Source organism: Bos mutus, chromosome 13 (assembly GCF_027580195.1).
Source record: "Bos mutus isolate GX-2022 chromosome 13, NWIPB_WYAK_1.1, whole genome shotgun sequence".
Classification (NCBI taxonomy): Eukaryota; Metazoa; Chordata; class Mammalia; order Artiodactyla; family Bovidae; genus Bos; species Bos mutus.
The window spans coordinates 39,691,415-39,715,513 of NC_091629.1; the positions used below are offsets into that span (position 1 = coordinate 39,691,415).

At 52.7% G+C, this 24,099-nt stretch overlaps 1 protein-coding gene across 1 annotated transcript in view; it reads right to left on the reverse strand.

Annotated features, from left to right (window-relative positions):
* CDH4 (cadherin 4) overlaps positions 1–24,099 on the reverse strand; it is a 479,129-nt gene that overhangs the window by 28,675 nt on the left and 426,355 nt on the right. Inside the window, 1 exon segment of the mRNA XM_070381465.1 lies at positions 7,676–7,848. Within this exon segment, the coding sequence (XP_070237566.1) occupies positions 7,676–7,848 (173 nt within the window).

Consider the following 24,099-nt stretch of genomic DNA (forward strand, 5'->3'; position numbering starts at 1 on the left):
ACCCACCCACATGAACACAGCGGGCTTCGCAGACCCAAATGACATTTCCAGGTGCCAACACTCCACTCCTGCCTTGTGGGAACCCCAGGCACGCGCATCCCACGCTGGGCCTGCAGGCTGACCACATGCTCAACAGCCTCACAGGGCACCCACTCCGCACCCACAGCTTCAGCCAGGTGGCACCACCCTGACCTGGACGGGAAGCTGGCCTGTTCCTGGTGGTACCCCAGTCCATCCTCCTGGTGGCTCCAGACTCTAGGCCCCAGGTCTGCTGCTGCTTCTCCTAAAGGCCACTGTCAAGAGCGAGAATCCAGGGCTTCCCTGGTGGCTCAGTGGTAAAGAATCCACCTACCAGTGGACACAGGTTCAAAGCCTGGTGTGGGAAGATTCCACATGCCTCGGGGCAACTAAGCCCCAGAAAGTATGTATGGGACTGAGGGCCTGAGTCACTCCCGGGCATGCTCTGTGGCAGCTGCTCTGTGGTCTTGATGGCTCCGACCCACACGGAGAGAATCCATCAGGGAACTCAGCACAGACCCTGGCTTTTATTTTGCATTTCTCATCTTTCTCTAAAGGAAGTGCTGTCATCTGCTTTCCCTGGGGCTGATTTCCCACTGTGACAACATTAAGTGGAGGCCAGCAGGGAGGTGACATCTGGAAAGCCCTGGGAACCAGCTGGATCCAGTGTGGCCGGGAGTGTGGTATCGAGGGTCCCCGTGAAGACGGATGCATGGGCCGTGGGTCCTGGAGGGGTTGCCCTGCTCACTGCCAGACCCCCACGTCTGCAGGACCATCCTGTGACTCAGCAGACTCTTGGACGGCACGGGTGAGGCCAGTCTTGGAGGCAAGCTGGAGCCCTGAGGCCCTCCTAGGATCACTTTTCTTCTTCTGTTTTTTTGGGGGTGCAATGACTTCAGTGAGGACCCAATGTGAGGGGGTCAGTGGATTCAATGGGCAATTTTTTTTTTCTCTGAGACCACAAAGCCACATTCGGTGTCCTAAAAACAGTGTTTGGCAAAAATGATTCAAGAATTGCCAGTGGGATATATTGAACCCCCTTCATGGATCACAGCCTTGTCATGATAAAGGGACTTGTGTGACTGAATGCAGCTATGGTGACTCAGTGGTGCAGGGCTACACAAGATGGATGGATCTTAGTGGAGAGTTCTGACAAAACACGATCCACTGGGGGAAATGGCAACCCACTCCAGTATTCTTGCCCCAAGAACCCCATGAACATGTGAAAAGGCAAAAAGACACGACATTGGAAGATAAGCCCCCCAGGCTGGTAAGTGTCCAGTATGCTACTGGGGAAGAGTGAAGGGCAATTCCTAATAGCTCCAGAAAGAATGAAGTGGTTGGGCCAAAGCAGAAACAATGCTCAGCTGTGGATGTGTCTGGTGGTGAAAATCATGTCTGATGCTGTAAAGAACAATATTGCATAGAAATCTGAAATGTTACATCCATGAATCAAGGTAAATTGGAGGTGGTCATGCAGGAGATGGTAAGAGTGAACATCGACCTCTTAGGAATCAGTGAACTAAAATGGACTGGAATGGGCGAATTTAATTCAGATGACCATTATATCTACTACTGTAGGCAAGAATCCCTCAGAAGAAATAGAGTAGCCTTCATAGTCAACAACGGAGAAGGCACTGACACCCCACTCCAGTACTCTTGCCTGGAAATCCCATGGACGGAGGAGCCTGGAAGGCTGCAGTCCACGGGGTCACTGAGGGTCGGACACAACTGAGCGACTTCACTTTCACTTTTCACTTTCATGCACTGGAGAAGGAAAGGGCAACCCACTCCAGTGTTCTTGCCTGGAGAATCCCAGGGACGGGGGAGCCTGGTGAGCTGCTGTCTATGGGGTCGCACAGAGTCGGACACGACTGAAGTGACTTAGCAGGGTAGTCAACAAAAGAGTCCAAGATGCGGTATTTGGGTGCAGTCTCAAAAACGACAGAATGATCTCTGTTCACTTCTAAGGCAAACCATTCAACATCACAGTAATCCAAGTCTATGCCCCAACCACTAATGCCGAAGAAGCTGAAGTTGACCAGTTCTATGAAGACCTACAAGACCTTCTAGAACTAACACCAAAAAAGATATCCTTTCATCACAGGGGACTGGAATGCATAAGTAGGAAGTCAAGAGATACCTGGAGTAACAGGCAAGTTTGGCCTTGGAGTAAAAAATGAAGCAGGGCAAAGGTTAACAGTTTTGCCAAGAGAACACACTGGTCATAGCAAATACCCTTTTCCAACAGGAGAGGTGACTCTACACATGGACATCACCAAATGGTCAATACTGAAAACAGACTGATTATATTCTTTGCAGCTAAAGATGGAGAACCTCTATATAGTCAGCAAAAACAAGACCTGGAGTTGACTGTGGCTCAGGAGCCTGGTGGGCCACAGTCCATGGGGTCACAGAGTTGGACATGACTGAGTGACTAACACACACACACAGGGAAAACCACGAGTCCATTCAGATATGACCTAAATCAAATCCCTTATGATTATACAGTGGAGGTGACAAATAGATTCAAGGGATTAGATCTAAGATCATGGCATCCAGTTCCATCACTTCATGGCAAATAGAAGGGGAAAAAGTGGAAGCAGTGACATTTTATTTTCCTGGGCTCCAAAATCACTGCGGATGGTGACTACAGCCATGAAATTAAAAAACGTTTGCTCCTTGGAAGCAAAGCTATGACCAACCTAGACAGCATATTAAAAAGCAGAGACATTACTTTGCCAACAAAGGTCTGTATGGTCAAAGCTATGGATTTTTCAGTAGTTATGTATAGATGTGAGAGCTGAACCATAAAGGAGGCTGAGCACCAAAGAACTGATGCTTTCGAATTGTGATGCTGGAGAAGACTCTTGAGAGTCCCTTGGACTGCAAGGAGATCCAAGCAGTCAATCCTAAAGGAAATCAACCCTGAATATTCATTGGAAGGAGTGATACTGAAACTCCGATACTTTTGCTACCTGATGCAAAAAACTGACTCATTTGAAAAGACCCTGATGCTGGGAAAGACTGAGGGCAAGAGGAGAAGCGGGCAACAGAGGATGAGATGGTTGGATGGCATCACTGACTTAATGAACATGAGCTTGAGAAAACTCTGAGGTTAGTGAAGGACAGGGAAACCTGGCACACTGCAGTCCATGGGGTCACAAAGAGCCAGACACGACTTAGTGACTAAATGACACACCAAATTCTGCCTGGCCCAAGACCACCGCTGACCCCACTCCCCCTGATGCCTACTATAGTCTTACAGAGAGCTCATTTTCCAGGAAAACAAATTTTTGGAATTTCCCACATGGCCTGTCATGACGCTTCTTGTGAGCAAGGCGGGGATGCTGGTCTTGTCACTAAGAATGTTTTCCGCCTGAGCTGAGTCCCATGAGTGAATCTGTAAAGTTAGTGGAGGTCACGATCGTCACTGGCCCGGGGATAAGCCATCTTTATCACGCATGGCTCTCTGTGAAATCTCATCTGATGGCCACATGGGGTGGAGACGCTTGAAAAATATAGAAATGTGTTGGAGTTGCTTTCTGAAAAGTCCTATGAACCATAATGGTGAATTTGGCCCACCTTTGGGAGAAAGAAGTTTCAAGACGGTGACCCACCCATGGTCAGCGGTTCAAGGATGGAGCTGGGTGGGCAGATCACATAGCCCAGTGAGTACCCTCCCTCCAGAGCACCACCTGCCTGGCTTATCAGGCCATAAATATTCTAATTAGGAGGGAGGCAGATGAGCAGGATTAGCGAGAGGGGCCCCTCTGATGATGGGGATGCAAGAGACACTCAGCCGCTCCTGTGTCACCCCGGCTCTCCTGACATTTTAATCATGTAGAAATGCTCGATTTACATAGCTCTGCCTAATTAGACACAGTGGCAATTACGCTTGTGGATTTTCCTCCTTTCTAAAGACGACTTACTCTGCAAACACGAAGCCAGTTCTAAAAGAAGTATCTGCAGTGTTTCCCCGCTAAGGGGAAACCTCTGTCCACAGGAGTGGGGTTGGGGGTGGTCAGCATCCTTCAAAGAGAGCAGAAAGGCCCTGTCTGTGGTCCTTTGTACGCCTAAGCCACAGGTCGTGTTAGGAAACCACACGGCAGGGCGCGGCAGGCTGAGTTCCCACCCAGCGTGGGTGCACCCTCCACACGTGCAGCCGAGGCCCTGCAAGGTCTGTTTCTAAATGGAGACATACCGGCCACTGCCAGCCAGAGGAGTCTGGCATCCCACCCGCAGCGGGCAGCTCGGGACAGAAGGCGGAGAGTGTAGCGGATGGCGCCCCCAGCAAGCGGGCACTGGCTGCCCCAGGGGGCCTGTCTTAGTACAGTTAGTATCGAGAGCGCATGGTACACAGGAGGCGCCCAGTGAACACCACCTTGCTCCCTCCCTCTCCCCACTGCCCATGTGAATGACCATCTCCCTGGGGGAGGCTCAGAGCGAGCCCCCAACCCTTGCACATTCTCTGATCCACCCCCTGTGCGGCTCCAAGCCCCAGGCCACCACCCTTGTGCCCCCAGCTCCCACTGGTCCCAGGTGCCTGTGGTCCCTCCCTCTGGGCCACCGAGCCTCCAGCTCACCCGTCCATCCACACTGTGTCCTTATCCTGGGCCCTGGGGATGGAGCCTTCTCTCGGCCCCTCACCAAGTCTCTCCCTGTCCCTCACTGGAGCTGGGGACACTGGCCACCCCCTTGGGTCACGTCTCCTTGTGGGGACACTGCCCTGACGGTGGGGTGCAGGGTTGCTGAGACAGAGGCTCATGCATATGACATGGACCATGCAGGCCCACAGGAGGGGACCCCCAGCAAAGAAGAAAAGTCCACAGAGTATCTGCCCCACACTGGGCTCTGTAGGAACCGTAGCTTCAGTGAGAGGAGAGCAGTCTGGGGGGCTTCCCTGAGGAGGTGACATCTGGTGAGAACATGGGAAGAACCAGATGGGAGAAGCCCACGAGTCCGGTGGCAGGAGAGGGGAGGGGTGGAGACAGAAGCCTGCATGGTGGTGGTGGTGGGGCCAGGCCGTGGGATACCAGGGCCGAGGAGCTCAGGTGCGGGGGCCTCGGGGTGCTACCTGCTGCCCTTGTCCTGGCCCACCCTCCCCCTCCCTCTGTCTGCAGGGCTGCCCTTGCCTGGGCTGGGCCCTCCCAGGCTGCCCCCGCACACCTGAGGGCTCGTCCCGCAGTGGCGGGAGGAGTGGCCAGCAGCTGTCTCAGGACAGTGCTGGTCCATGCATGCACTGATTAGTGCAGACAGCTTGTGCTTAATTATTTCACTTGACCCGCTTAAGATTCAGCAACCACCTGCTCTGGGTGGAGGTGGGGAGGAGATTTTGGGGGGGCAGCCAGTGAGGTGCCTATGACCGACCCAGGAGCAGTCCCAAAGGAGAGGCCTGGCCTCAGGGGTGGGACTGAGCCGATCAGAGGCCAGAGGACATGGGGCCGGGCACCACCCAGGCTGTTTCTTCTCATTTGGTTGGGTCGCTGAGAACTCGAAGCCAGGCTGGTCCCAGAACACCGGCTGGTCCATCGCGTGCTGGGCAGCCAGCCAGGTGCTGTGGATCCCAAGGAGGGGGTATGTGGGAGGGGGTACACACACTGAACTCTGCAAGAGGTACCCTTGCCCCGACCTGGGCCCAGAGGGGGCGGCTGCTTCAGGGTCGGTTGCCAGAGCAAACAAAAACAGAGCCTGCTCAGTTAAATGTGAACTTCAGACAACAATGGACAGTTTGTGGTATGGGGGCCGAGCCCCTCCTGAGCTTTGAGACCCTATAGCCCTGGGCAACTAAGAGCCCTGCAGCCTCGTCTTTCTCATCTGGAAAGAAACACTGCTCCAGGAGTCCCCCCAGGGCAGTTTCAAGGACTAAGATGTGACAATGCACACAGTGCTTGGCCCATGCTGGGGTCCCCAGGGCGCCCCACTGTCTGGAACAGGCTCTGCCATGCATGAGCTCAGCACACGCTTGCACGAGTAGCAGACATGCCCACACCTCCTCCTGCTTCTGGCTGACCACCCGTCCTCTGTCTGTCCCACTCCACACCTGCCCGGTTATTCGTAGGTAAAGGCAAACCAGGGACAGCTCGCAGGCCACTCACAGGGGAAAGCAGGGGCATGGTGTTCAGAGCCGCTCCGTGCCTTCGGAACCAGCAGCTTCCTGAGCTTTCCCAGCTGGGATCTCCCTGCTCTGCAGAAGGTCCCCTGAGTGCTGCCCTCTCTCCTTGGGACAGAGGCCCCAGAAACACCTCTTCTCTCCTCCAAGCCTGAAACTGCAGCCAGGCTCCCTGCAGGACTGTGCGGCAGGCTGCTCATTATCTCAAACAGGGCAGGTGATGGCTCAGCAGGCTGGGCGATCGGGGCCAAGGGCTGGTACCACCTGCTCCCGCCTCTGCTTCCTTCACCTGAAGTCCAGGCTCATCTAGCAATGAGCAGCGGCTCTTTAGAGGTGGTGGAGGCCAGCGAGGCTGTGCTGGGTGGGGAGTGGACCTGTGCCCTGGGGGAGGTGGGTGGGACCCTCTGCTCTCTGGGCTGGAGCCCAAGGTTGCCAGGATCTTGGGCTCATGGTCTCCAGCATTGTGAGAGGACACACTTCCTTTGTCAGGACAGCCCTGGGACAGTCACACGCACCCTTCCTGAGACCAGGACAGGGCCTCCCTGGACATCCCCCCCTCCACATGATGCCATTTCCTTTAAGCCATGCCACTACCTGGACTCATTTATCTTGCGGGGATTGTCCCCCTCACCCGCTCCTCCCTCCTGTGGAGTCAGCCCCACGCAAGCAGTCACCACTCGCCCTGCCCACTACTCTCTGGTACCCTTGGTGGTTTCCAGAACAAAGCTGGTGCTCAGTGAAAGTTTCTGATCGAAAGGAGGAGTCTGTGGGGTGGGAATCTGTGATTGCTCAGAACCAGTTAGACAGCTGGTGTGCAGTGTTCAGAAAAAGTGGGTCTTTATTCCCAAAGGGGAGGAAATAGAACTGATTATATCAACCTCCAAGGCTCAGAGCAAGGCCACCTCTTCTGAGAAGCCTCCGACTTCTTCACAGTTAGCTCTACCTCATCCATTCACGACACCTTGTGGACACAGTCCACTGCCTATACATGCAGTCCACTGCATATACACATGATCTACTCTGTACATGTGCAGTCCACTACACACACGTGATCTACTGCATATAAACACACGATCCACTGTGCATAACACGATCTCCATATTCACATGCAATCCACTATATGTATATGCAAAACCGACTACTTATACATGTGATCCACCGAATATACACACGGTCCACTGTATATACACACAATCCACTTCATATCAACACATGATCCACATCGTGTAAACACACGATCCACATAATACACACGATCCACAAAATACAAACACACAATCTACTTCATATAAACATGTGATCCAATCATATAAACGTGATCCACTTTATATAAATGTGACCCACATCATATAAACACACGATCCACACCATAAACATGTCATCCACTGCATATACACATGATCCCCCCTCCTCCATTCCTCTGGTGGCAGCAGCAGCGGGCATCACCATTCCACCCAGGCCCACGGTGACCTCCCTCTGGGTCAACCTCTCCCACACAGACTGCAGTGGGGAGGTTGTGCCCCAGCCCCACGGCGCCCACCTCACCTCTCGGTCCAGGCCAGCAGCCACTGTCACAATGTCGCCCGTCTCACTGTTGATGGTGAACATGTTCTGGGAGGGGCTCTGGGGGGTCTGGGTCACGATCCGGTAGCGCACCATCCCGTTGGCTGTGGTGGCGTCATCCGCGTCGTTGGCTGTGACTGTCATCACGTAGGTGCCTGCAACAGAGACGGCAGCTCATGTGGGACTCGCCTGCCACGCCCCCGCCACTGCCCCTCGCACACACCCCAGCAGATGTCTCCCGCAGTCATATCTTCCTGGAGGCTGGATGTGGTGTGTGTCATCCTTCACCCCTGGGCTGGACTGCTGCCAGGCCCTCGGGAATGTGTCTGTCCTTCCCTCCACCCCCATACCCCCCTGCAGAACCACGGGGGTGGGGCCTTCTTCCCAAGCTCAAGTCTGCTCTGATGTCACTGCTCTGACTTCGTCAGGAGAGGGAGCCACCCAGGGTTAGCGCAGCCTGCAATTCCGGCTCAAAACTCAACACATTCCCTCCTGAGCCACACAGCCCAAGGCTCCAGCCAGTATGTGGGGACTCAGCACATAGTAAAGAAACAGGGCTGTATCCTGAAGGTGCCTGATAGGCACTCGAGGGTGCTAAGTGAGAAGAGACCCCACAGAGGGGATGCTGTGCACACGGATGCAGAGGCAGGTGGAGTAAATTCGGGGTGTGCGAGCCCAGAGGTGGTGAGTACCTACACCCTCCCCCAGCTCAGCGCCCGTTCCCCACCAGGCGCCAGGGTCGAGGTCTGCAGAGGACACCCCGGGAGAGTCCCCTGCCTCCTGAGAGCGGGGTGTGGCATTCCTGTTGGTGTCTGCCCTTCCCCACTGGGAGGCCCTGGCTAGATCAGCCTGCCCTCCACCCCTGGCCTCCGTGATCAGCAGTGGGCTGACCAGTCAGAGCTTGGGAGCAAGGGCATATGCTTTTTGGAGTTTCTAGGAATTCAGTGTGCCATCCCTGCCCCTGGACTTGGCTGGGCCAGCGTGTGAGGTTGGAGGCTGTGGTCACTTTTTGTCATCAGAGATAGAAACTGAAGGACAGGGCCATCTCAGAGGAAACAAAGCCACGGCAGGCTCAAGTGACCACCTCTCACTGGGCAGCCCCTGGGTCAAGCTGCCCCTGAAGCTCTTATCTGTATACAGAAAAAAATGAAGACTTTTCTTTATTAAGCAGTTTTAGGTTCACAGCAAAATTGAGGGGAAGGTCCCTTACAGATGCTTTGTACACCTGAACTAATATTAGAACATATTCCCCTTCTTGTCTTATGCTATTCTAGGCTTCCCTGGTCGTTCAGATGGTAAAGAATCTGCCTGCAATGCAGGAGACCCGGGTTTGATCCCCGGTTCAGGAAGATCCCCTGTAGAAGGGAATGGCAACCCACTCCAGTATTCCTCCCTGGAGAATCCCATGGACAGAGGAGCCTGGCGGGCTACAGTCCATGGGGTCACAAAGAGTCAGACACGACTGAACTAATCCTATACTACCTTTGTTGCTTGCAACCTGGAGTTCTGACTGGCATGGGCTCCCAGCCCTGCACCTGCCCCTGGGGCCTGGGGCATGCTGCCTTTGTCCTCATCTGCATGTTCTTGGTTCGGCTCCTTGTTCCCTGGTTGGAGCAGTGTGCTGTCGAGGGCCTACAGGGGTGAGGGAGTGTGGGCACCATCCTCCACTGGGTCCTTTTTAAAGGTGCTGGCTTATGCTGAGGCTGAACTTGGCTTGGGGCTGGGGGGCCTCCAGGCCTGTTGGGATCCAGGGTGGTAATGGGCAGGGGGCTTCATTCATCAGACACATGCTAAGAATTTGCTCTGGGCTGGTGCTGCACGAGGAGCTGGGCAGACAGTGGTGGAGACACTTCCATGGTCGAGGCAGGGGTCTCTCCTGCATGCTCCCAGAGTCTCTCACTGCACGAGGTGTGTGCCCGGCAGGTCCTCTTGCGTGCCTGTCCAGCCTCTCCTACCCCCCGTGCAGGGAGGGCCTGATACAGAGTCAGCTTTGCTGTCGACTTTAACTGAAAAAAAGTTTCTCAAGGCAGATGCATTTTATGGGAACAGAAAAGAAGGCATACAGCAAGAGGAAGGCGGAAATCTGTTTTACAGGGCTCAGGTTTTCTATCCTCATCCTCCAACCGGAGACGAATGGGCTCAGGACCCGCCTTTTCATGACTGAAAGACAAGACATCCTCGCTGGATGGGGCTCGACGCTGCAGGAGGCACGGAGCTCCAGGCCTGCAGCCCTTGCTGTCCGCTCATATAATCCTCAGATTTATAGTTTTTTTCTTTTAATCAACATGAAAGCCTCTTGATGAAAGTGAAAGAGGAGAGTGAAAAAGTTGGCTTAAAGCTCAACATTGAGAAAACTAAATCATGGCATCTGGTCCCATCACTTCATGGGAAATAGATGGGGAAACAGTGGAAACAGTGTCAGACTTTATTTTTCTGGGCGCCAAAATCACTGCAGATGGTGACTGCAGCCATGAAATTAAAAGACACTTACTCCTTGGAAAGAAAGTTATGACGAACCTAGACAGCATATTGAAAAGCAGAGACATTACTTTGCCAACAAAGGTCCATCTAGTCAAGGCTATGGTTTTTCCAGTGGTCATGTATGGATGTGAGAGTTGGACTGTGAAGAAGGCTGAGCGCCGAAGAATTAATGCTTTTGAACTGTGGTGTTGGAGAAGACTCTTGAGAGTCCCTTGGACTGCAAGGAGATCCAACCAGTCCATTCTGAAGGAGATCAGTCCTGGGTGTTCATTGGAAGGAGTGATGCTGAAGCTGAAACTCCAGTACTTTGGCCACCTCATGCGAAGAGTTGACTCATTGGAAAAGACTCTGATGCTGGGAGGGATTGGGGGCAGGAGGAGAAAGGGACGACAGGATGAGATGGCTGGATGGCATCTCCAACTCGATGGACGTGAGTCTGAGTGAACTCCGGGAGTTGGTGATGGACAGGGAGGCCTGGCGTGCTGCGATTCATGGGGTTGCAAAGAGTCAGACACAACTGAATGACTGAACTGAACTGAATCCATGCATCAGAAAATTCACCCTTTTAGAGTGCACAAGTCAGTGTATTCTGGCATATTCAGTTGTTGTGCATTGTCAGTAGAAAGTATCTTAATTCCAGAGCATCCTGTCATCCCCCCAAAGAAATCTGTGTCCACTAAGAATTTCCCACATCCTCCTTCCCAGGCCCTGGAAACACACATCCACTTTCTGTTTCTATGGATCGGCCTCTTCTGAGCATGGCTTATCAGTGAAATCATATACCACGTGGCCTTTGCATCTGGTGTCTTTTTCTGAGGCTAATGATTTCAGGGTTCATTCCTCTTTATGGCTGAATAATATTCCAGTGTATGGGGATGCTTAGCTCTCAATTTCCTGGTAGCTTAGTTGGTAAAGAATCCGCCTGCAATGTAGGGGGGCTTGGTTCAATCCCTGGGTTGGGAAGACCCCCTGGAGAAGGGAATGGCTACCCACTCCAGTATTCTTGGGTTACCCTGGTGGCTCAGCTCATAAAGAATCTGCCTGCAATTCAGGAGACCCTGGTTTGTTCCCTGGGTCGGGAAGATCCCTTGGAGAAGAAAACAGCTACCCACTCCAGTACTCTTGCCTGGAGAATTCCATGGACAGAGAGCCTGGCAGGCTATAGCCCATGGGGTCGCAAAGGGTCAGACATGACTGAGTGACTTTGACTTCACTTCACTTGCCCCTCAGTTACTGACTGAGCACTTGCTGTGTGCAGACACCAGGCTCTGTGCTCCGTGTGTAGAGAACAACCATATGGCCGTGGTCCCACCCCTAACAGGCCAGTGAAGAGGGACAGAACACACAGGAGAGACAGATCCTCGGCAGCTGGGGTAAGGGCTGTGGAGTGGGTAAGAATGCTTGTGTGAATATGCAGAGTAACCAGGTGGGAGGGAACTACAGAGGAAGCAGGGCAGGCCTGAGAGATGAGGTCCCGTGGGGTAGGGAAGAGGGGGCAGGACTCCAGGAAGTGGGGACAAAGGCCCTGGGGCAGAGAAGAGCTCTGGATGTTTGAAGAAGAGAGAGGTGGGGGCATGTGATGGGGCTGGAGGTAGGCTGGGCTCACGGCAAGGATTTTGGACTTTGTTCTAAGATCACAGGGAGATGTTTTCATCAGGAGAGTGGGTCAAAGGTATGTCTTCAAGACACACAGAGGGCTTCCCTAGTGGTCCAGTGGCTAGGAATCCACCTTGCAATGCAGGGCTGGGGACACCGGTTCAATCCCTGGTCCAGGAAGATCCCACATGACTGAGGGCAACTAAGCCTGAGAGCCACAACTACTGAGCCCACACATTCCAACTGCTGAAGCCTGTGTGCCTAGAGCCTGTGCTCGGCAACAAGGGAAGCCACCGCCTCAGAAGCCTGGGCGCCACAATGATGAGTAGCCCCCGCTCATCACAACGAGAGAAAGCTGGTGTACAACTCTGAAGACCCACCACAGTCAAAAAATAAAAAAAGTAAATAAATCTTAAAAAAATATATCATTAAACAAAACAAAAGACATGCAGAGAACAGGCTTCACGCAGCCGGAATTGGGGGGGACGCCAAGGGTGGCAGGGAGGACATGAACTCATTTGCTGGATTTCAGAGGGAATTGGCTGCAGTCAGACCAAGATGCTGCGCACCCACTAGGATGTTCATTGCTTCATTCCACACGTCTTTATCGAGTGTCTTCTAGGGGAAACATACAGAACTTCTGTGTTTTGAAAGCCATTGGAAGAAAGTCCATCAAACACACCCACCTAGCTTCATGCAATGGCTATTCGCAAAGAATTGTGTGTAAACCCAATTTTAATGAATTTAATTATCAGTAGAATTTCCCTAGAGGCATTCAGTATTTAAAAGAAATCCAGGAAGTCCTATTTTAACAAATGGTGGACAATGTTTATCTTAAACCAATCTTCCTCTCGAGGAAAACAAGAGAAGCTGGACCTCACATGCAATAAGAGCATCTCATTCAGGGCAGAGAGACAGCAGCGGCACAGACTTGGGGGGTGCTGGCTGGAAAGGGGAGCCCAGGCCCGGGGCTGTCTTTCCTCTCTAGATGTTTGCTGATTCCAAATTGGCTTCTGACAGCCAAAGAGCTCCATGAGTCTTTCAGCAGACTGATGGGAATGGGGTGAAAACACTGAGTTTAGGGCTTGCCGTGGGTGTGTGTCAGGGAGCACCTGGAAAACGCTTGAGTCTTTGGGCTGATCTGGAAGGTCAGTGCACTTCCAGGGGTGAGGGTGAATGGGGAAGAGATGGCCTCGCAGGAGCACAGCTCTAGTTAAGGTCACTTAGGTTACCAGTGTCCCCAGCAGGAGCAAAAGCACATCCTCCACAGAGACAGGTACCGTCTCACACAGCCTCAAGTCACCACGGCAACTGTTCACACGCAGGGCTCTGCCCATGATGAACCAGGCACACAGGAAGACAAAACCTGTCTGAAAACAGTGAAAGAACTGACCCGGACCAGACCAGGGGAGATTCTGGTAACTGAGTCATCAGAGGCAGATTAAAAACAAATCAGCCAGGAACTTGCCTGGTGGTCCAGTGGGTGAGAATCTCCTTGGAATGCAGGGAACACAGGAGCCAAGATCCCACATGCTGCAGGGCAGCTAAGCTCGTGTGCCCCAAGTACTGAGCCCGTGCTCTAGAGTCCGTGCGCCGCAATTAAGGTCTGATGCAGCCAAATAAAAACAAAACCCAAATCTGCCAGAAAAGTCAAAATGCACCCCTAGTCAACCACATAGGATGCCCCACGCTGGGCCCCTACTGCCAGTCCCCCAGCCCTCACTGGGGCATGCCCAAGCCCCTCTCCACGCCTTCTAGTCTGCCTGTGATGGTGGCTGTTGACGCCCACCCACCCGCCCCGCCCCGAGCCCACCCCGTGCTCTGAACACACAGCCTCTGCTGGTTCCCATCTGCCAGTCTTTATTTCCACATACTGTCAGGGAAGGTGGATGCGGGCTCAGTGTGTCTTCTGTTGCACAAGTGCGTGTGCATCAACAATGGTCTTAAATAAAAGTAGAAAAATGTCCCTGACCTGTGAAGCTCACACCTAGCAGTGCAAACAAGGAGCACAATTAATAAGTAATTGAGAACTTCCCTGGTGGCTTAATGGTAAAGAGTCTGCCTGCCAATGCAGGGGGCAAGGATTCTATCCCTGGTTGGGAAGATTCCACATGCTGCCAAGCAACTAAGCCCGTTGCTGAAGGCTGCTGTTCTAGAGCCCACCAGCTGCAAATACTGAGCCCGGATGCCCTAGAGCCCGTGCTCTGCAACAAGAAAATCCACCGCAGTGAGAAACCTGCACACCACCACGATGAGCAGCCCCTGCTGATCCACTGCAGTGAGAAACCCGCACACCACGATGAGTAGCCCCTGCTTGCTGCAACTAGAGAAAGCCCGTGCAAAGTGGTGAAGACCCAGCACAGCCAAAAATAAATAAATTAAAAAAAATAAGTAATTGATGCTGAAAGTCTGACAACTGGCTGAATAAACTGTGGTACATTCCCACAATGGAAATCATTTAAAGCCAGAATATTTCATGACACTTGAAATGTTCATGATATACAGCAAAATTGAGAACAATCGTTTCTAAACTGTGTTCTTTAATATAACAATGTGTTCATGCAGAGAGGAGACCAGAGGGGAATCTTTGACAGACGTGTTCACGGCAATCTGCGTGGCAGGCAAGATGGGAGAAGGCGTTTTTTTCTTTGTGATTTTCTCTATATCTCCCAAGTTTCCTCCAAAGATTATCACTTGATGATCAGAAGGTAAAATGTTATTTTAAAAAAGGAAAACTGATGGGACTTTTTTTCAGCCTTAATCACAATTTGGTTTCCTTCAAAACAGATTCTGAAAACCTGGCAGGTCCATGGCCACTGCTCTGTGGTCAGGCGACCCAGGCGTGCCCAAGTGCTCTGAGCCCAAAGGCCAAGGGCAGGGTTGCCATGGCAGCAAACCCAGATGAAATATAAGTGTTCGGGGCCCTGGAACTGATCTAGGCCTCAGGGTTATTTTCACTTCCTTCCTAGAAGAGGAGGGTGGGGCAGAGGTGTAAGGAGCTTCTTTCTGAAACCTGGAGAGCTGCTTGGGGGAGACGGCCTCTGCTTGTGCTCCGGACACTCGTCCCAGCCCCAGCGCCACCCTCAGTGGGCACTCAGAAATGGTTCCTGACTTGGGGGCCAGGCCTTTACCTGGGTGGCACCCTATCTCTGCCCCGGCCCGTGTCTCACTCTCCTCACACTCGAGGGTGCCCCTTCCTAAACCCTCCAGCAAGTGTTCAGCGGCTACATCGCACCTTGGGGTGTGAGCAGGGCTGGCCCCCAGTGTCTGGGAAGGCATGACCTGGCCTCCCCAGCTAAGCCTGATCCTTCTCCAGTGGGGCAGGTCTGGTCCACGGGCAGCCATAAGCACCCAGTAGCCCCAGTGTCATGGTACACCTGCAGAGGCAGCCTGGGCCACCCATGGGAGGGAGTGATTTGACCGTGGTACCCGGCTGTGCGCTCTGCTGGGACTGCTCACTGCAGCAGCTTCTGTCATAACCTGGGAGTTAAGCCTCTCCCCACCAGCTGGGCTGTGAGATCCAGGAGGAAATCACCTTCTGTGGCTTTCTCCTTGGGTCTCCCTCCCTCCCCAGTAGAAAGGCCTGACTTCATCTTAACAAAGGAAACTGAGCATCACTCTGCATTTTCACCTAAGAGGGCATGCCGTCTGCTGCCTGAGACGCTGGACGTCTCTTTATTAGTCGGGCCAGCAGGAAAGGGGGAGAAGACAGAGGTTGGGTTTTTGCGAGGAGTTCATGTACAAACGCTGCCATGCGCCTTAAAGGATTAATTTCATAAGCCTTAAATCGCAGTTTAATTTGAAAACTAATTCAGCCCCATAATTGGCTTTCTGCTCAAATCACTGAGGCTAAAGATTTAAATTCTTAATATTCGGATGACTTTCAAGTATCTGGTGCCATCTGTGCAATAGTCCGTGGCATTAGTCTCAGGGGGACTTCCACCGCACAGAAATAAAATAAATAAATAAACAGGGCCGACTAATAGAATAATCTATTTAAGCAAAAACTGCATTATATCGATGAAGGTTTCTTTGACTTCATTTGCAGCATGTAGATTTCTCTGCTATTTAATATTTTAAAGTGACATTAATTTCAAAATTTATAATATAGGCCCTCATGCAGTTACAAGGGGTTAGGAAAAGCAGAGATTCCAATTACTACTTTTTTTTTTTTTTTTTTTAGTAAAAATAATCGATACAGAGGCGTCTTTTCTTGGGAGGCTCGAGCGACGCCATGAAACCCGTCTGGTTGCCTCCAGGCAGGAGAGCACATGGCGACTCTGATTTCCAGAGGGAAGGGTTGTTGTAAGGACATGGACCCCCAGCTGGTGCAGAGGGGAGGGGGGTGTCCAGCTATGAGGATGGAGCTGTGAGGTCTGTCCTGAGCCCTGTGAGCTCATTTCCTGAAAAGTGGGGGCTGGGTAGGGTGGTAGGAAGTGTGAGACTGGAGGGTCAGCAGGATAAACCTGACCAGGGGTTGAGGCACATAGCATCAGACACCGCCGGCCACTGGGGCACACTGCAGGCCTGGCCGCCTCCCTCTGCACAGGTGTGGACCCTCCAGGAGGCCTTCACAGAACTGCTGTGCACCCTCGGAGCTCCAGAGAGGTGGGGGCCTGGGCACGGAGGTGCGGTCCCCACCCCCGAGCTGGCCTGTGGCTCAGGCTGAGCTGTCACTGAATCCCACCCTTGCTCAGGCACATGGTGGTGATGGAGGAAGTGATGGGACAGACAGGGTCTCTGCCCTGCAAAGGGGAAAGGCAGTGATGACAACAAACTGAGAGGATGCAGTAGTGATACGACCAGAGGCGTCTGTGTGCAGGGAGCGCCTGCTGGTGAGCGCGCTGGGGAAGACAGCTCCGGAGAAGCGAGGGGGAGCCAGTGTGCTAGCGGTCAGGGGGAGGCTGGGCTGGTGAGCTCGGTGGGGAAGACAGCTCTGGAGAAGCGAGGGGGAGCCAGTGTGCTAGCGGTCAGGGGGAGGCTGGCCAGGCTGCGTGCGCAGCCCGTGCAGAGGCCATGGGGCAGGAGAGACTCCTCCCATCCTAATGGCCTTTGCCCACACGTGCATCAGATACCATCAGTAGGCCCCTACCTAGCACACCTGTCTTTTGGTTCCTCAACTGGACAATGGGCTTCCTGGAAGTGGAGTTCACGCTTTCCCACCCTGGAGAAGGGGCATTCACACACAGCTTTTGTGTGTGCTTTTCCAGAGGGATGGTTCCCTAACCCTTCTCCCCTGATAGTGTATGTGACGCTTGGAGGTAAAGCAGCCATGTTGTGACCTCGTGGTGAGAAATCAGAGAGGGAGGCAAAGGGCACAGAGATGGGGAGCCTGCCGGCTTCATGCGCTCATCTAAAACGCCACTTGTTTCAGCTGGGTTTTCTGAGACTTGCGTCCATAGTTATTCCTGACCCAGGCTGGGGAGGGGAGGCAGTTTAGCTCCATGGTTAGAACTGCAGCTCACGAGCCAGATCACCTGGTTTAACTCTTGTCCCCACCTGAACCGAAGCAGGACACTCCGGGGCCTCTGCCCCTACTTCCCCCCACTGGCCCCACCCCCGCACTAGCCCCCCGGCCGCATGTCCTCTGCACCAGCTCCTCTCTGAAATACCCTGATAACAGCATCTGATGCTGGTCTCATGGGTGGGTTAACAAAGGCTGAGACCACCACCCCGTGGAGCACATTAACTACTTGATGACCATGAGTTCTGAGCACGTGTGGCCCGACCTACAGGCGCCTAAGAGTTGATAATATTAACCCCCGCGACCCCGCCCCGCCACCCCACCAAGTAGAGAATTGTGCACGAGCTAATCATCACACTCCGCTTGCCCCCCACACCTCCACCCCCCGCAAGAAGGGTTTGGATCTTTTGAGCACGAACCGCCTGTCCTGGTTTGGAGCCGTTTCAGTAAACACACGTTCCTTCACCACAACCACACCCTGTGTGGGTGGACTGGCAGCGCGGCACCAGGGAGTTTGGTTCAGTTAGGCGCGCTCCCGCTGTCTCTTCTTACCTGCTCTTCGCCTCTGTTCCCTCCTGTCCACAGTGCCTGTCACAGGGCTGTACACGATTCAGCAGGTTTCCTGTCTGGAGGCCCTAACAGGGTGCCCGGCCCCCAGCGGCCCGGTCAGTGCTGTTTCCATGATGGCCGCGTAGTCAGAGCATCAGTGGGAGGTGAGCCCACTGCGGGGGAGCCCGAGGCCTCCAGCAGAGATGCGGGGCCTCCCCCGGGCAGGTTCACGAGCCTGGGAAGTGGTTGGGCTCAGAAGCTGCAGGTCAGGGGCCCCAGAGGTTTTTAATCTGTCCTTCTTCTCAAAGAGGCCAAGTTCCAAGGAGCTGAACTTGACCTTTTAAAGATGCGCCTGCACCCCGGAGGGGCACCCAGAGGTGCAGGAGAGCGCTTGCTTCTGGTGAAGAAAACAGTTGGCCTGGCCGAGGGCCTCCCAGGGTCTCAGCCTCTGCTCTGCAGTGCCACCCCCCAACCCTATGCAGCTCTGGGAATAGGACTGGGGTCAGAGGGGTGAATAGGGGCCCGATGGGGAAGCCTGCTCGGCTGGAAGCTGGGGCTTACAGGGGTTCCTCCGGTTTCTCCTCTTGAACGCCCTCTGCTGTGGCCCACTGGCCAAGGCCCAGCTGTGGCCTCACCCAGGAAGACCCCTCCCTTCCCTCTCCTGCGCATCCTCCTGAAGGGGGCAGGGCCTGGAGGAGCACCTGGGCCCAATCCTCCCATCAGCTCTGGGACCAGGCCTCAGCTTGGCTCTGGCTGGCCAAGCCCCTCATTCAGCCGTGGCCAGTGGGGAGTTTGTGATAATTCAGAACGTCTGAGGTCTAGCTCGGCCATCAGGTGACCTGAGGGACGCAGGAACGTAATGTAGAGGACAGCTGGTTTTAAGCGAGATTTATGGTTCAATCTGAGATTCCATCTGACAATGTAACTTGCTACCAGAGTTGGGAAAATGAACCGATATTTTGAGTAAGAACATTTAACAATAGTAATAAGTTAATACCCATTAATAGTAATTACACCATTAACAATAGCACAGGTGTCAGCTGCCTCAGGTGGACGCCTTCAGTTGATTCCCCAAGGTCGGTGGTACAATCACCTCCATTTAATGATGAGACAGAATGAGTGGCCGGCCGAGGCCTCGCCATGCTGGCCACAGCTGGCCACTGGGAGTCTAAGATGAGTGGCTGAGTGCCACACGATGTCACCTGCCAAGGGCACAGTCCCACCCCGTGAGGACAAGGGGTAGCTGAAGTCTGAAACAGCCTTTACCTCTGCTCCACTCAAGGTTTCCTATGGAGCTACCGACATCCAGGGAGCAAGGGGCTGGCAGATCAGTGGATGGGAGCAGAGAACACAGAGCAAACCCATAAACAAGCCAACTGATTTTTGACAAAGGTACACAAGCAACTCAATGAAATACAGAAAGCCTTTCCAACAAACAGTGCAGGAGCATCTGGGCATCCATAAGCAAAAAATGAACCAGACTGAGTCTCACGCCTTCTATAAAAATCACACAGAAATTAACTCAATGTCCAAAAGTGAATTTGAACAGTTTATAGCATCCCTGAAATGTGAATATAATGGGGGGGGAAGCACCTTTCTTGGTTAATAGATGAACAAATTTGAAACATTAAGAAAAAAGAAATTAACTTGGAATGGACCAAGGATGAAAAATAAAATGTGAAACTTAAAACCTTTAGAATGAAGCCTAGAACATATTCAGGACCCAGGGTTTGGGAAGAGTTCTCAATACCCAAGTCCAGTCCATCAAAGGAGAGTGAAAAATTGAACTTCATCAAAATGAAAAACTCTTGCTCCCTCCCAAAAGACCCCCTGAAGAGCATGAAAAACATGAGTGCCAAAGTAGGAGAAATTATCTGCAGACCACACATCTGGCAAAGGGCTTGCATCTCAAATAAACAGTTCTCAAAACTCAGTGATTAAAAAAGCAACTAATTAGAAGATGGACACAAGACATGAAGAGACGTCTCAGCAAGGAGGAGATGCAGATGGCAAGCACAGGAAGGGATCTCCACCACAGTTAGCATCAGGGAAAGAGAAATAGAAACCACAGTGAGGTAGCACTGCGCACCTATCAGAACAGCTAACACGACATGATGACACCACCGAATGCGGTGAGGACGGAGAAGCCGGGCCACTCAGACGGTGGGACAGGAGATCAGAAGAGTGTGTGGCACTTCCTGGTGCCCGTACCACCCAGTGATTGAGTCCTCAGGCATTTGTCCCAGAGAAAATGAAAATTCACATGAAAGTCCACACGGGAGTGAAAGTTCTTGGCAGCTTCATTACTGTCCCAAACTGGGACAGCCAGAACGCCCTTCAAAGGGTGAATGAGGGTAGGGACTCCACACTGCAGCCTACTCAGCAGTGAAAAGAAACGAGCTTCAGTTCAGTTCAGCTCAGTTGCTCAGTCATGTCCGACTCTTTGCAACCCCATGAATCATAGCACGCCAGGCCTCCCTGTCCATCACCAACTCCTGAAGTGGACACACAATTTGCCTGAATATCCAGAGAATTATACTGAGTGGAAAAACCCAGCCCCCAAAGGTAACATGGGCTTCCCAGGTGGTGCTCAGATCAGTTCAGTCCCTCAGTCATGTCTGGCTCTTTTGCGACCCCATGAACCGCAGCACGCCAGCCCTCCCTGTCCATCACCAACTCCCGGAGTCCACCCAAACCTATGTACGTTGAGTTGATGATGCCATCCAACCATCTCATCCTCTGTTGTCCCCTTCTCCTCCTATCCTCAATCTTTCCCAGCATCAGGGTCTTTTCAAATAAGTCAGTTTTTTGCATCAGGTGGCCAAAGTATTGGAGTTTCAGCTTCAGCATCAGTCCTTCCAATGAACATTCAGGACTGATTTCCTTTAGGATGGACTGGTTGTGCTAGTGGTAAAGAATCTGCCTGCCAATGCAGGAGATGCAAGAGAGATGAGTTTGATCCCCAGGGCAGGAAGATCCCTTGGAGGAGGGTATGGCAACCCACTCCAGTATTCTTGCCTGGAGAATCCCATAGACAGAGCGGCCTGGCAGTCTACAGTCCATGGGGTCACAAAAGTCAGACACAACTGAGTAACTGAGAGCACACTCAGAGGTAACATACTGCTATGGTCACAATTATACAAAAGTCTGAAAATGACAAAATCACAGATATGGAGAGCAGGTCAATGGTTGCCAGGGTAGGGACGGTGGGCAGATGGATTGGTGAGCGGGGAGATGGGTGTTAGCCTTAAATGTTACTGTCTTGACCATGGAGGTCATGCGAATCTGCACACGTGATAAACTGCATGGACACACAGGCACTCACATACACCCTCGTGCTGAAGTCTGAGTGAGGGCCAGGGCTTGCACCAATGTTACACCCTGGTGTGACCCTGCATCTGTGAGATGTTACCACTGGGGGAAGTCAGGGGAAGGGTCTGTGGGATGTCTCTGTATTACTTCTTACAACTGCATGTGCATCTACAATCATGTCAAAATAAAAAGATATCTTAAAAAGACATTTCTTCCAATGAGACCCTATCAGGAAGCACATTGAAGAGTTGCTTGGAGCGGTGCTTGCCTAGGAGGGTCAAGGTTGCCCAAAGCCCGGCCTTCCTGCTTCCTGCCCACCCAGGGCCAGAGATGCCTCTGTTACCCCAGGCCTCAGTAAGCACCAGGTCACAGTCCTCTTGGGTTTCTTCTCGTCGCATCTCAGTTGAACCTTTTTCTGGGAAACTCTAATTTTGGTTCCACTTTCTGGTGCACTTGAAATAAATGAAACTCCATTTCTTTATGGAAAACATCCATATTACAGACATAATTTTGTATAATTATTATTAATCTGAACTCACGAGCACAGGGTCAATTTCAAAGCTAGGGAAAGAGGATTTGATGGAAAAGACTGCTTCCTTAAGACCAACCGGTTTTGCGGGATGGGGATGCACATTCAGTGCCCACGTATCCTGACAGCGGGAGTGCACAGAGCCGGTGAACCCGCTTCGCGCGTCCTGACAGCGAGAGTGCAGGGAGCCGGTGAACCCGCGTCGTGCGTCCTGACAGCGGGAGTGCACGGAGCGGGTGAACCCGCTTGCCTCTGTGCACTGTGCGGCCACTCCTGCAGGTGGAGCTTCTGCCTGGAAGCATGAGATGGTCCCCTCCGGGGGTGGGCCCAGAAGATTTGGGGGACACAGAACAGGGGGGCATCAAGGCAGGCTCTGCAGAAAGGGCAGAGTTTGGAAAAGCAGAGGTGGGGTGTGTGCCTGGAAGCGGCGGGGCACCCACCCAAGCAAAGCTCCAGTGGTGGGACATTCAGAGGGCGGCCAGCGGACGTGTCTCCCCTTCTCATCTGCAACCTCACATGCAGTCTCCCAGGTCTTGGCGGCCCCTGGCCAGTTACCTCCAGGATTTGGGACCATGATCAGGAGGGGCCCGAAGGTCCCAGGCATGGGGAGTGACTGCTGCTGTGGCCCCACCCGGGTGGGGACTCAACACGGCAACCACTGCCCCCATGTGGCCATTTATACGAAATACAACGAGAAATTCAGCTTCTCAGCTAGATGTGAGAGTTGGACTATAAAGAAAGCTGAGCGCCAAAGAATTGATGTTTTTGAACTGTGGTGTTGGAGAAGACTCTTAAGAGTCCCTAGGACTGCAAGGAGATCCAACCAGTCCATCCTAAAGGAAAGAGGTCCTGAATATTCATCGGAAGGACTGATGTTGAAGCTGAAACTCCAATACTTTGGCCGCCTGATGTGAAGAACTGACTCATTGGAAAAGACCCTGATGCTGGGAAAGATTGAAGGCGGGAGGAAAAGGGGACCACAGAGGGTGAGATGGTTGGATGGCATCACTGACTCTATGGACACGAGTTTGAGTAAGCTCCGGGAGTTGGTGATGGATAGGGAAGCCCAGCATGCTGCAGTCCATGGGGTTGCAAAGAGTCGGACATGACTGAGTGACTGAACTGAACAGCTGTATGAACCAGAATTGTGTGTGAGGCCCCTGCGACTCAGCAAAGCCAGAGAGGGCTTCATGACATGGAGGGGCCTGGGGGCCAGTGAAGATGTGGGGTGACCTGGGATCTGGCCCCCAGCAGCTGGCTGACGTCCCCACCGCAACTTCCCAGACCTTAGCTGACTCCTACCCGGCTGAGTCAATACTGAATATATCTTTTCACTTGTTTTCCATTAGAACATGCATCTGAAACCCTTCATTAGCCTATCATTCCAGAGAATAATGACTAATTTCTGGCGGTAGTTTTTCCTTATCCCACAAAGGCACTGTGTAAAACCTTCTATTATTGTAATTTACTGGGGTGAGAAAAGGACTTATAGAGACTGTTTCCATATCCCGGGGAGCCTCCTGCATCGAGGAGGTGGGCCCTGCTCTGTCTGGACATGGCCTCCTCGTTCTGGACCAGGGCGTCAAGCCAAGCCCAACGAGGCACCGTGCAGCTCCATCCTGGCTTTGCACAAAGAGGTCACATCTCTGGTCCCCTCTGATGGTTGTTCCAGGACCAGAAATGGAGCTGAGGGCACCCAGGGGCTCCGAAAGTCACCCAACATTTAGTGCAAACAGAAAGGTGTTGAGTGCCCAGGGAATAAAGGGCCAGCCTTCAGCCCGCCGGGCCGTGTCCAGCGATCTGAGGATGCTCCAATGTCCTGGCTTAAAGGCTTATCAGGATTTCGAGGGGAAGATGAAGCAGTTTGTTGTTTTTGTTATCCTAATGAGTAAAGGCAGTCATGCGTTTGGGAAAACTGTCTCATTGATTTGTTTGAAAATAAGATGTGGGAGGCTTGATTTGAGGCACCTTCACAGAGTGTCCTGGGTCTTGGGGAGAGAGGACTTGCCGCTTCCGTTAACAAGAAAGTCCCCCCACAACCCACCAAGCCCGACAGCCACTCTCCACTCTGCTCCTTAAAGAGCTGGCTGTCAGCAGTCCTTATTTGCTTTCTTTGGTTGTTTGTAGCTAATTTGGCCACTCACCTGCCCCTCAGGGGCCTGCAGGGCCCAGCCACCTGAGGTTTCTGCAGAAACAATGTCACATTGCTTTCCCTTTGCTGACATTGGGCTGGCCCATGCCTTCTGATTCTGAGGACAATCAGTTGTAAATGCACTTCACCTTATGGAAGCAGCAGCCCCTGGAGACGGAGCTGTGGCAGTTGCCTCCAGGGAGAAGAGATGATAAATGTTTGCTTTCCTGCCCCTCCGCATGCTGGACGCCTGCTGACCCCTCCTCAGAGGCCCGGGAAGTCTTCCCAGGATGGGCACCCACCGGGGCTGGGGAGGGGCAGCCTCTGTGATGTTCAGATGACAG